Source organism: Thamnophis sirtalis, unplaced genomic scaffold (assembly GCF_051295495.1).
Source record: "Thamnophis sirtalis isolate CommonGarterSnake01/CBP01778 unplaced genomic scaffold, rThaSir2_p1.2 scaffold_4, whole genome shotgun sequence".
NCBI classification, from domain to species: domain Eukaryota; kingdom Metazoa; phylum Chordata; class Lepidosauria; order Squamata; family Natricidae; genus Thamnophis; species Thamnophis sirtalis.
In genome coordinates this window covers 27,646,457-27,660,664 of record NW_028261384.1, presented here as the reverse complement: position 1 = coordinate 27,660,664, position 14,208 = coordinate 27,646,457, and the positions used below count along the sequence as shown (strand labels likewise).

The 14,208-nt window shown below is 43.8% G+C and overlaps 1 protein-coding gene across 5 annotated transcripts in view; it reads right to left on the bottom strand.

Moving 5' to 3' along the window:
• CACNB2 (calcium voltage-gated channel auxiliary subunit beta 2) overlaps positions 1-14,208 on the bottom strand; it is a 179,782-nt gene that overhangs the window by 73,642 nt on the left and 91,932 nt on the right. For all 5 annotated transcript variants that reach the window (XM_014062528.2, XM_014062529.2, XM_014062526.2 and 2 more), the window contains one exon: positions 6,810-6,929. In XM_014062528.2, coding sequence (XP_013918003.2) covers positions 6,810-6,929 — 120 coding nt within the window. The remainder of the gene's footprint in view (positions 1-6,809; positions 6,930-14,208) is intronic.

Here is a 14,208-nt window from a genome sequence, read left to right as displayed (position 1 = left end):
AGAACAAAATTCATAACTAAAATAACTTCAAGTACCTAAATATTCTAGCCTATGTATTCTAGTATTCATTTTAACTTTCCAAAGTTTTCAGTGATTTTTTTAACGATGGTCTCACATACAAACATTGTAATATGCCAAGCTTAATGTAGCTGAGGCTATGTTTAAAGTATGACTAAATGTATATTTAGTAAGTCAGAGATAAAAGAAACATACTTCTGAAACTAGGGCAAGACAATTTAGTTGCAGTCAGCAGAATTCAAAAACAATTCCAAATTGCAAATCTCATAATTTGATGATATAAACCAGATTCAGAATATGGGGTATTTACCATTTCCAAAGAAGCTTATATAATGACCATTGATCTTTGGACTCATTCTAGCCATTACTGATTTACGAATTCTATAGCTTCCTGGCTATTAGCTGAGAAGAGTTCACTTTCATCCATAAACTAGCAATGGCTCTCCCCCTGTGAAAGCTATCTGAACAGCTGAACAGGAAATGAACCCCACATACAAATGACGATGTTTTACCATTACTTACTCACAAAAGGCTGAAGTATTGCAGCAGGGTACCATCTAATCCCACATCAATGAAACATTTTAGGAAGACATCATTATGAACAGTACTAAAAGCCATTGAGATCTGAATCTGAGTCAATAATTGTACCATTTGCTTTTCTTTCCTTCTCTTTATAGGAAGTGTAAATGTACATCAAGCAATCCAAGCATTTCAAATGGAAAAAAGAGAATTCAGATCAAAAGAAGTACTACAATATGTTTCCTTCCCCTTCCCCAACAAAAAAGAGGGGAAAACAAATTGAAGTAGGTAGACCACCAGACCTAATCACTAGTTCCTTCAGTATATTACCAACATAACTCTTCTTTAAAGAAATATTTATAGCCAACATTGCGTGTACTGCCTCCAAATCTGAAACATTGTTATTGTCCTTACCTATAGTCAAATATGAAATATTTTAAATTAAAACTTGTAATTTGAAATTATTGTAGACTAAAACTTTTCTGATTTGTGAATCTTTATCTGGATGGAAAGTATTACAGTCTAAACAATATAACTTTTCTATTTCTGAGAACAATTGTGTCAGTTAGAAAGTTGGGGTATAATGGCTAATTTTAAAAAATCTGAAATTTAACTTTAAAAATGATAAAAAATGGTGATATGGAAAATTGTATGGAAGCAGGTATATTGACTGTGAACTAATTAACAGATAATACAAATGTTTTTTTAATATGTGCTATCTTAAGAATAAATGTTTTCTATCAGTATAGATTTACAGTTACAACATTTGTTAGCCACATTGTTTGGACCAATAGCATTTTCAGTTTCTGAGATATTAGAATAATTTGTTAAATTCTTTAAAACTGTAAAACTTATTAGTTTTATTGGTATTTGTTATCAATAAATCAATTTGATATATAGATGCTAAGAAATGAGCTGGATAAAGAATTGGAAGTTCCTATATTGCCTAGTCAATACCAATAGAGAATATTTGTAGCTCAGATTGAATTGTGGGGTCATGATGCTCTCTGAGCTTGATGGTTTTCTTGCAGATATCTCATTACCCAACTAGGTGACATTATCAGTATTAGAAGGTCTCTATGTGAGTTCCCCTGTCAATATGGATGGGAGTTGTTTTGATGGTTCGTTGATTAAGCTGTTATTTTCTGTAACCTTTTTATGTCTGCGTTAGTATTTCTTTGTTTAGGATATTACCTACCTCTTCATTATTGTAATCCTAATGGTATTAATTTTGGCATTAATCTTAGCTTATCTCGATAATTGTTGGGAAGAAGGTCCTGTCGTCTTTTAGCTTTTTGAATGTCTATTTTGAATGGTATGTAGATGTTATTTATCTCTATGTTCCTGACTTGTCTGAATCCAGGCTTCCCAGAATCGTCTAATGTGTTTTGTTGTTGTTTTTACTTTAATTTGGTCTAGGATGCTCACAGTTTCCCAACTGAAATTATGGTGAAGTCTGTGCACATGTTCTGCAATTAAGGAGCACTAATAGACTTCAAATTATGACTTATACAACAAACAATATTCAGAATTTATTGTACTCCATTACATTGGTAGAAAAAGGATTGTCTAAGATAGAATTTTGTTGAAAATATTATAAAAATAATACTTATTTAAAACACATGTTTTAACAATATGCTATACTTAACAAAAGTTTTGGGAGACAGTGGTGGGCTACATAATGAATGTGTGACAAAAGCTAAAATGTTCAGAGGGTAATTATTCTCTTAAACTATATATATCAAGTATATGGAATTTGACAACCTAACAACATCTTATGTACTGTAGTACATAAAATACTGGAGTATAAGACGCACTGGAGTATAAGACACACCAAGGTTTTGAAAAGGCAAATTAAAAAAACCTCCCCAAAACAGGCTGTTTTTCACAAAAACGGGCCCATATATATATATATATATTTTAAAGGACATGAATAGCCCTTAGGAGGTTTGTAGAGTGTTCTCTAGAGGGGGAATGGGGAGGGGCAAAAATGAGCAAAAACCAGCCCGTTTTTCGTGACAACAGGCACATTTTGTCAAAAAAAAAAGAGCATTAGGAAGCTTATACGGTGCTTCTGGGGGCTGGGGGTGCAAAATTGAGCAAAAAAACGGCCCATTTTTTGCTCATTTCTGCCCTTTCCAGCCCAGGAGCTCTCTAAAAATCTCCTAGAAGCTATGCATGGCCATTTTGGTGAAGGGGCGGGGTTTCAAGAGGCAAAAAAAATACTGTATTCTTTGTATAAGACGCATTCAGATTTTCAGCCTTTTTTTTAGGGGAAAAAGGTGCATCTTAAACTCCGAAAAACATGGTCTGTACCATATGTATGCATGCATATACATAGTTATGCAAGTATTAATTTTATATGCCATCCATCTCCCCTATAAGGTGACTGTGGGTGGCTTACAACTGAAAAATAATTAAAAAAATTAAAAAGAACCAACATTAAAATATTATTAAAAACTGTGCTAAAAGAGCCAAGAGATGGATGGGACAGGAATGAGATCTTTTTTTTGTTAGTCACCTCCAGTAAGAACCCACTCAGGGCTTTAGGTCAACTGGCAATGTCAGCTTTTAATAACCTTCTGAAGACCAAAGGAGAGGAGGCATTTCTTACCTCCAATGAAAAAATGTTCCACAGGATGGTACCACAGCAGAAAAGGCTCTTCTCCTTGATCCTGCCTCTTTCAATACCTTAACAAATAGGATCTGTAGTAGGCCTGTTTCTCTGGAACAAGTTGGGCTGACCTGTCCCCTTGGGAACAGATGGTTGCTCAAATATTCTGGACCCATGCCATGTAGTGTTTTAAAAGTATTGACCAACATTGAATTGGATCTGCTAAACAAATGCCAACTAATGCAGATCATTTGCAGCCCTAGGAGCTCCCAAGACTGAGCCACTGCATTCCACACCAGGTGCAGCTTCCGAATACTCTTCAAGGGTAGCCCATGTAGAAAGCATTGCAGTAATCCAGCTAAGAAATGACTAGGGCATGAGTGATCATGCACAGAGCCTCAGGATCTAGGTAACTGGGATACAATGCGAAGTTGCACAAAAACCCTCCTAGCCACAACTACAACTTTCTCTTTAAGCAAGAGTCATTGGCCTAGGAGGACTCCCAAACTGTACATTGGATTTGTCTGGGGTACTGCAACCCCATGCAGAGTAAATATTCATAAACCACTGAATCCAGAGATCTTCTCCTAGCCAGAGCCACTCAGTCTTGTCTGGCTTCAGCTGATGCCCATTTACCATCATCCAGATGCTTACACTTAGAAAAGGCAGTCACAATATTGTTTGGATCACCAGGGGTGGAAATATAGAGTTGTGTTATCTGATATCTCATCTCATGGTTTCAGATGATCTCACAGTGGTTTCATGTAGATGTTAAAAAGGAGTAAAAAAAAGTCCAAGTCTTTTGACACCCCACAAAAGAGTGGATTTCTTAATCGCTATTAATAATGATTTGACCTGGTCTTTAAAAAAAGAAGCTGAACCAGCACCATATTGTGCTGCCCATCCCATTTCCTGTAGACTCCCAAAAGGACACCATGGTCAATGAAAAACTGCTGAAGAGGAAAGAGAGCAAGAATGGATGCAGTATCTTCATCCTACTGTTCTCAGAGATTATCCACAACATGACCAATACTGTTTTTGTCCCATAATTCTGTCTGAAATCTGACTGAAAAGGGTCCAAATAATCTTTTTTCATCCAGGATTCTCTAGAGTTCCAAGGTTTTTTCTACCACCTATCCTCAGAAGGGGAGATGGGACACTGGACAAATGTTGTCCATGGAACTTGGGTCCAATGATGATTTCTTGAGGGTGAGTGTAACTAGGGGTACCTTGAATATTGCTGGAAACATCCCCTCCTGTAAAGATGCATTAATCACTGTTTGGAATCACCTACAGGTCACCATCCTGGAGGCTTTCACCAACCAGGAGAAAGAGGGGTCTAAAAAACAATTAGGTTCCTTAACAGCTCCAAAGATCCCGTCCACTTCCTCAGGTCTAACTGGGTCAATCTGTTCCCAGATAATCTGGAAAATCAATTCCACAGGCATTTTAATGGACTACAAGAATGAGAATGGATCCAAGCAATTTTATTCATCGAGTATTTAACAAGTTCCTCTGCACAGCCCTGTAAATGATTGTTTGAGCCCTCCTTCCCAAGGAAGGACTGGTGAACTTGAAGAGGGCCGTAAATTAAAACTCTGTGGATACAATCATACTGGAGAAATAGTGACGTTTTGCCACTCCTACTATCACAAGGTAGGCTTTAATTGCAACTCTAACCTATGTCTGGTTTGCTTTGTTTTTAATTTTCCTCCAGCAGTGCTGAAGCATAAATAACATAAATGGATTCTCGAAGGCCTTATTATGGCTTAAAAAACCTGATATTGCAACATTGAACATATAAATGAATGGCCCCAATCACTCAATGAGTTGTAGACCTAATTACACTTGCTACCTCTATAGGGTTGACTAGTCTGCAGATTTTATAATGAAATATGGAATGAATTTATACAAAATATAATTTAAAAAACAATTATAGTTATACAAATGTATCAAAAATTAATAAATATGCATTTAATATTTACATAAATTTATATAACTATAGAATTATTGTTAATTGCTACAATGATTTTTCTCTCTTTAATCCCTTTTCATGCTTTGTTTTTCTATGTATGGCATTATAACTATTTTTGTCTTCTTTTTCAAAAGAAAAAAGCAATAAAAATAAATTTTAAATGCCTATGTTGTCTATGCTCTTTAAAAAAAATCAGATGGATCTAAGTTTAATGGTTGCCTGTCAAGTTCATTTATGATTAGGAAATCAGTTTTAAAATAAAAACTTAGTTGTTTTTAAAGATAAAGAGGAATAAGAAAAAATTCAAAGAATATTCAGAACAGCATAGCTATTTTTCAGAAACAGCAAGAATGAGATTAGTAATGTAGAGGGGAAGTAGAAGGAAGGAAACAGAATTAAGAAATTAGGTAATAATAACAGAATAAATAATGTATTAATTTCTCCTTTTATTAAAAAAAGTGTGCACATTATGGTGTTGTATAGATACAATTCAGAATTTCCAGGATGAAATACTACAAATTTATAAATATTAATTTAATTCATTCTATTTTGGCGCTGTCCAACTTAAATTATCTCAGGGTGGTATACAATAAAACCAAACTGAACAAAAATACAATGCAATAATTAAATAAGAGAAATAAAAAAGAAGACCCAGTGGCAGATCAATCTATACACAATATAGGAGGGATCAAACCTCCTTATCCCAAGGTCTGAGAGAACAGCCAGATTTTTAAGGCTTTCCAGAGCACCATCAAGGCAGGAACCACAAGTTAACAGGGGAATCTAATTCTAGAGTGCAGGTGCCACAACAGCAAAGGCACCCTTCGAGTCCTAATCAATGACACTGTTTAACAGAAGGAATCGGTAGTTCACTAGCCCTATTGTATTGAACCATTCAGAAGGAAATCATATCTATGTTAGAATATGATAATGTGTGTTAATTGTGTTTGAGGACTTTGACATCTAAAAGGTTGTGGGCTGTCCACGGTGTGTCTACAGCTCGCTGGTAAGGCCTACACGGGCACGAAATGTTCTGCCACATGTCGGGCAGACCTGTATGGGCACCATTGTTACAGCATTGGCAGCTCTGGCTTTGCGGAGTGCTCTAGAATATGTTGCTATAATGAATAACCTTTTAATAGTTTTTTTTCTAACATGCAATATTCAAATAGTTTGTAAAGTATTGTAAGAGAATTTTGGTAACATTTTGCAAACTACTTATTTTGTAATCTCTCCATAGGAAATAAAACAGAGAATAGTTCTCTTTGAGACAATGAGTGGATCATGTGAGAAGCAATAATCAATCCTCTTCTCTCAAATATATATTGTGATGTGATGAAAGACCAATCTTTCACAACTACTGTGCAATTTGTTATGTGTACTATTCATTTGTATGGCAACCTTTGGATATTTGCACTGCATTATCAATGCTCTAGTATACATATACATGAAGGTTCCCACGGTGCATGGAAACTAGTAACTAGAACTGCTTGTCCTATACAGTTTAAATAGACTTGTAACTGGAAAATATTTTTTGCTTTGCAGACCTATTTTGTATGCAGTAACATCAACTATGTGTTGTACCTTTTTATACAGATAAGAATGATGCCACCAAAAATTAATCAAGTAATTGTTTTCTTAGAATAATCATTCCCATGAATCAGCCCCACCCCCACCTCTTACTTTTGCTTTTTCCAGCTGTGTCTGGGCCTGTCGTTCAGCCTCTCTCCGCACCGCTTCTCTGTCCTCCTCAAGAGATACATCTGAATCAGACGGACGGCTGGTATAGGAGTCCGCTGAACCCTAAGAAAAAGAAAAACAGAGATTGAAAAATACAACTATGATCTTGTTACAAAAAATCAGAATGTTTCTGTGAAGTTTCTTTTTCAGAACCAACTGAAAATCCTGCTTTGTTCTTTTTAACTGCAGTAACTGCGTTAGCCTCAATAAAAAATTAAATGTATAGAAATAGTTTTAATTCTGAAGCCGTTCTGAAAACCAATGTTCGTTGTGGAGTGTTTTCTCCTTCCTTTTACTCAACAAATGATTTTTGCTTTGTAAAGATAGGTTCTGTGCAATGGTATGAATGGTGCACTGCAGGCTAAAGGATGTGCAGCTGTTTCAAGAATAGATTTATATCAGCAAACTAGAAGCAAGGCAATTTGACTCTAACTAAATCAAAAATACAAAGTTGGTAGGAATTATCCTTGAAAAGGATTGTAACTTCAGCTATGATCTACAGATAATATCTTAACTGAAAAATACCTCTTCAAATGATACCCTTTTCCTTCAGAAAATAATGACTCAGATCTGCTGCCTCAACCAGTCAGCAAAAATAGAAAGAATTTCAAATCAAATTGTAGCGGACAGTATATCTGAAGTCAAGTAATAACCAATTGCAGGTAATGATGCCAAATAACTACATAAACAATATATATCTTTGATTCTATCCCCACCCTTCTGCTACAGTCAGAGGAATGAAAACCTGCTAAATCAAACGGAATAGATGAAAGCAGTGCCTTCCTCAGCCCACCTGCAATACAAAATATGCCAGCAAATTGAAACATATAGCTTACACAGATATCTGAATTCTTCAGCCATCCGCCTTTGGCTCTTTTCAGAAGCCTCATCCACGTGGCCTTCATTAGCCAGCCAGCTTAGTTAGTGTCTGCAGCTGCAGAGCCCAGCAGTGTTTCTCATACATGTGAACATTGAACACCACAGAATCACAGTTCTTTGCACATCCATTTTCTGCTGCAAGATCTTTATTTTCAGTTTAACAAACTTTCCATGTCTCAGTTATAATGTAAGTAGATTCTTAATTTGTCATGCCACCAAAATACAAAGACGTTTTATTAATTAATTTTGGGAGAAAAATCAAGAACAAGTATATTGTGAGAGATACAGTACATTACATTACATTAATGTAATCAGCATATATAGACTATATGCTTTGTCCTTTGGTATATGCATTTCTGAATTTACTTCACTTCTCTTCCTCTTGTGTGAGGTCTCAGAATCGAGTCCAGCTACTCATGCTCTCTGGGCAAGATGGTGTCCTGCTTTGCCATCATTCTGTGGGCCCTTCCACACAGGACACCTCTTCGGTGGCTTCTCCTCCCGAACCAGAAGGCGGGCAGCAGCTGCTCCTTGGTCTCGATTCAAGTGACACCAGAGGTGACCAGGTCTCTAGCATAGTGGTTGTCCTCGGACATTACAAAGGGGCCATTGTTCCAGGAGTCAACCAGATTGACTCTGACCATGAATGACAGCCTTTTAGAGTGAAGCGCCCACACTCAGCCACACATTGTCCAAGGGACTCAGGATGATCTCCAGCACAATATCAACTAGCTGGAGCTTTGAGCAGTGCGTCTGGCATTGGAACAACTCTAAGCAGACATCGACAACAACCACATCCTGGTCCTCTCTCCTAAGGCGCCCTCTCCAAATCCCTCATGCAGAAGGCTGAATGGCTCGGTCTATGGGCAGAAACTCACCTCCTCTATCTGCGGGACGAGCACATTTCGAGGACAGCCAATGTCCAAGTCGACTGGCTAAGTTGCACTCAGATCAGGCAGAGTGGACTTTGCATCCGGATCTCTTCCAGGAACTGATCAGTCAGTTCGGGATCCCAGCTGTCGATCACTTTGCCACCAAGAATAAAGACCGTTGGCTTACCTGAATGGTCGTTCTCTAGGCGCTGCGGAGTGTCCAAGCATGGGTTAACTTCAGCTTGCTGCCCAAGGAACTGAGTTTTAAAATTGTTGTAGCTCCGCCTCTTGGTTGCCTCAGAGGCTCAGTTTCGAAAAACGAAGATCTAATAGTCTATAACTCGAGCCAGTCCAAGTCCAAGTCCGAGACATAAGGTGAAATACACCTCGCGGCCCACTTCAAAGGTGGGGTTGGAGACTCTGCAGCACCTAGAGAATGACCATTCAGGTAAGCCAACTGTCTTTCTCCTAGGCACTGCTTGGAGTGTCCAAGCACAGAACATGCCAAAGCTATGTCGAATTCGGGAGGGAAGAAGAACTGTCCAGGGCCGCAGTGCTCACCACGACTCTCTGCAAAATTCTCCTCCCAAACGACGCTTCAGCTGAGGCAAACATGTCAAGTCTACAGTTCTGTATGAAAGGAGATGGGCTGGGAGTCCTCCTGGACCTGCAGCTGACTTTAGAACACCATTTGTCGGCTGTGACTAGGGAGGCCTTTGCCCAGGATCGCCTGGTGCACCAATTGCGACCCTACCTGGACTGGAAGGCCCTTCAAATAGTCACTCACGCCCTCGTGACCTCAAGACTGGACTACTGGCTACTAACACGCTCTACATGGGGCTGCCCTTGAAGAGTATTCGGAGACTTCAGCTTGTCCAGAATGCAGCTGCGCAAGCGACTGTGGGTGCACCTCGGTACACCCATGTCACACCTATTCTCCGCGAGCTGCAGTAGCTGCCCATTGGTCTCCGGACACGCTTCAAGGTGCTAGTTGTTACTTTTAAAGCCCTACATGGTATCGGACCTGGGTACTTGAGAAACCGCCTCCTGCCAATTACCTCCCAAAGACCTATCAGATCCCACAGACTAGGCCTCCTCCAAATCCCATCTGCTGGCCGGTGTCGACTGGCAACTCCCCGGGGGAGGGCCTTCTCTGTGGCTGCTCCGGCCCTCTGGAACGATCTCCCCGTTGAGATCCGGACCCTCATCACCCTTCCGGATTTCTGCAAAGCAATTAAGACATGGCTGTTCCGGCAGGCCTGGGGCTGTTGAATTTTTCAGCCCCATCCGAGGTCATGACTGTTGTTGTTTTTAAATTTGTTTGTCTTTTTATTTTTATTCTGTACCCCCTTCCCTTTCTGATTGTTAGCCGCCCTGAGTCTCTCGGGAATAGGGCGGTATACAAACTGAATAAATCAAATCAAATCAAATCAATCAAATCAAATCGAGGCCAGATGTCTCTCCGCCCAGCGACCCAGGGACTCGGCTTCTGACATAAGGGCCAGGGACCACGTGCTGCCCTGATGGTTGATGTAAGCTTTGGTGGCTATGTTGTCTGTCAGAATCAGAACACCGCGGCCCCTGACCTGATCGAGGAAATGGCGTAAGGCTAGCCTGGCTGCGCAAAGCTCCAGGCAATTGATATTGTGGGCAAACTCCGCTTGCGACCATCTGCCCTGGACCACCTAGGTTAGTAGGTGGGCACCTCAGCCGAAGAGGCTGGAGTCAGTGGTTATTACTTGGCGTTCCGGCTCCTTGAAGCAACTGCCCTTGAGGAGAGTCTCTGACTGCCACCACCGGAGGGAACGGAGGACCTTCGGGGGGACCCAAATCACCTGTCTGGAGTTGCTGGCCTTGCATCTCTGGAGAGGGAGCAGGAACCACTGGAGCTCTCGTGTATGCAACCATGCCCACGGGACCACCAAAATGCACAATACCGGCTTTCCCATCAGTTGCGAGAGAGAGATGATCGACGCTGAGCCAGTCGAGCGGATGCTCCTCACCAGCGCCCTGATGCTGTCCACTCTCTCTTGCGTGAGGAAGACCTTGCAGGACTTGGAATCGATGACCATTCTGAGGTGCTGGATTCTGCAGGTCGGGTTCAGGTGACCTTTGGCAAGATTGACTGAGAACCCATGGAGCTGCAGGACCTTGATGGTGATGTTCAAGTCGCTCTGCGCTTGCCCCCTGGACGACGAGTGGATAAGGATGTCATCCAGGTAGCATTCCAATCTCACGGGAAGGGCACGGAGACACGCAGCGACAGCGGCCAGCAGCTTTGTGAAAGTCCTCGGGGCCGATGAGAGGCCGAAGGAGAGGGCCCTGTATTGGAAGTGGCAATCAGCGAACTGGAACTTCAAGAACTTGCAATGTGCCAGGTGTATCGGAACATGCAGGTATGCTTCTTTCAGGTCGATCGAAGTCAGCAGATCGCCTTGTCTGACGCAGGCCAGGATGATCTGAGGGGACTGTATCTTGAAGCGATTGTACACCAGAAGTTTGTTCAGCTTCTTGAGGTCCAGAATCGCCCTCACCCCCCTGATGACTTGGGGACCAGGAACAGATGGAGTAGAAGCGCCTGCCTTCCTGACCCCTGGGGACTTCCACTATGGCCACTATCTCCAAGAGATGGTCTGTTTCCGCCCTCATAAGATGGAGCTTGTGGGCGGATTTGGGAATGGGGCAGCAGAGAAAGGTTCTCGAGGAAAGGACAGGAACTCCAGAGTTAATCCGTGGCGGACCGTGTTCCTGACCCAACTGTCCGTCATGGTCTCCTCCCACTGGGCAGCATAGAGTTGGAGACGGCCGCCTATGGGGGGGGGGAGTCCTGTGATGGTCATTTAAGACTTCCGAAAGGATTTGTTAGTGTAACCCCCTCGGAATTGCCTGCGGTTCCCCTGCTGCCTGCCCCTGTCCCTAAACGAGGACCTATCTTGGAATCGGTCCTGGGGTGGAATGTATGGGTGACTGGGTCCACCAGATGAGGTGGAGGGCTCATTGTTACGAAAGGAATCCTTACGAAAGGGCTGACTCTTACATTCCTGCTTTTTGGTGACCGGGGGAAGTACCTTGCATTTATCCTTGGACTCTATCAGGAACAGGTCCAAGGCCTCCCCAAAGAGCTTTCTCCCTTTGAAGGGAGCGGAAGCCACCTTCCACTTCGCCTTCACATCGGCCTGCCAGTGACGAAGCCACAGCAGGCGCCTCGAGGTGACATTAGAGGCCAGGGCCCTAAATGAAAACCTAGTGGCCGCGAGGGAGGCGTCAGCAGAGTACTCTCTACGGCAATTATCTTATTGATGTCCTGCCTGGACCTAGAGTCTCCTGCCGGAAGCCCTGCCAGCAACTTTCGAAGCCAAAACAGGCTGCCCTGCCAAAGTAGGAAGAGGACGTAGAAGCCCGCATGGCCCAGGCGGTAGCCAAGTGGGTCTTGTGAGCTGCAGACTCTGTCCTCTTGTCCTAAGCCTTAAGCCCTTCCAGCGAATCAACGAGAAGAGAAGGAGAGGTGAGGGACACGATAGGGTCATCCACCTGGGGAAGTTTCAGCAACTCCTCCAGGGGGGCCTCCATAGTATAGAGCTTCCTGTCAGTCCCGCTAGGGTTTGACATGGAACCAGGCTGGACCCATTGCCACTGTATAATGTCAAGGAACAACTGGGGGGCTGGGACAAATCCAAAGGCGGAGGCATATCCTTAAACAGGCCTGCGCCAGGGTCCTGGGGCCCTATGGTCATGCCAGTGGTTTGATCTGAGGGACCCTTGGGCACGAGGGCTAGTAGGCCCATTTGGGGTCCCGCTGCACGAGCCTTGGTGAGAATGGCTCTGAACATCACGGGGTTGAAGAGACCTGAACTGGTGGACTGCTCAGGAACACAGTTCATCATCAGAGAGAACTGGAAGCTCTACCTCGGCCTCCTCCAGGTCCGAAACCTCACTGATCTAGGTGGGTGTGGGAGAGGCCTCCCTAGCTGCTGGGACATTTGGCTTAAATCTGCGACTCGTCTCAGCGACAGTCGCTACTGTTGCATGCCATCAGATATGCCACGTGAAATGGCACGGGCCACTACCTCCTCCATGGCCCTGGATAACAGGGGCCCCTGATCTTGGGGAGGTAGGGGCTCTAACTCAGATGGGGCCAAGGACTCCTCAGCCCCAGAATCCATGCCCTCCAGGGAATCTTCAGCCATGGAGTGGACCGGAGACCCCAGATAGCCCCTAGAGGGATTGGGGGGAAACCCAAAATCCTCAGCCATAGGGCCTGAAGGGGAGCCTTCCTGCTGGGGAGCATCTATGAGAGACCCTACCCCCGCCCCATTTGCACTGGAGCCCCCGGACAGTCTGTGCTGTGCAGCCTGGGCCTTCTGGAATTGCTTTTCCAGGGCCTTCTGGCATCTCACAGCCATCTTTTCCTCAGCCTTACAGGCCTTCTCAGCTGTGGGCTGCTTCCCCTTGGAAGGGGCGCCCACCCCACTACCCTTAGCCACTGGATTGGGCTTGTTGAACTTGCTGGGAGTAGGCCCGGTCTGGCTGTCCTCTTGCCTCTCCCTGGTGCTGCCATGAGGGCTTGTTTGCTTCTCCATGGCACTGGATGCTGAATGCACAGGCCTGAGTAAAGGATGGGCCAAGATCAAACGCTGGGACCTGGTGGAGAAGGGCCCAGGAGCGCTATGCAGGGAGGGAGAGTAAGTAATAGCAATAGCAATAGCAGTAGACTTATATACCGCTTCATAGGCCTTTCAGGCCTCTCTAAGCGGTTTACAGAGAGTCAGCATATTGCCCCCAACAATCTGGGTCCTCATTTTACCCACCTCGGAAGGATGGAAGGCTGAGTCAACCCTGAGCCGGTGAGATTTGAACCGCTGACCTGCTGATCTAGCAGTAGCCTGCAGTGCTGCATTTAACCACTGCGCCACCTTGGCTCAGTGGTTAAATGCAGTAGCCAAGTGCCTGCAGATCCGCGCTGAGGCAGGTAGGGTGGCTCGAAGGCCAAGGTTCCCTGTGGCCGCTGGAAGGATCAGGAGGAAGAGGGTCTGACTGGCCACCCAGAATTAGGCCCTGTGCTTATGGCGACCCTCCGCAGCGATCTGCACACTCTAACAGGCTGCGCGGCAAGATTTGGTGCCTGCGGAGAGAAAGCGCACCAAAAACCATTTAAAAATGGCAGCCGTTTGCACGCTCCCACGCCTGGAGCAGTGACGGGCTTCGGGGAGCCTAACGCTCCTAGCGATGGGGGATCGTAGCTTTAACTTACCTGTTGGACTTGCGGGCGGCTGCCAGGCGAGTCCCCGACGCAGGGAGCTGCCTGATTAGCCCTGGGGCTGGCAGCGCTCCAGGAAGCCTGTCTGCGCGATTCCAGAATCAAGGGCTCAGGCGGAGACTAAATTGCAGGATTTTTCTAAGCTATCCCCTTACAGGCAAAAATAAAAGAATCAAAGGGCTAGGAAGGGAAAAACAAAAAAGGGGAAATAAAGGGAGCTCCCCCAAAACTAAGCAAACTACCAAAAACCGGGATCCAGCTTGATGCCCAAGTACTGGAGCCCAGACAAGTACATCCTATAGGGCGACTGAGTTTTTTGAAACTGAGCCTCTGA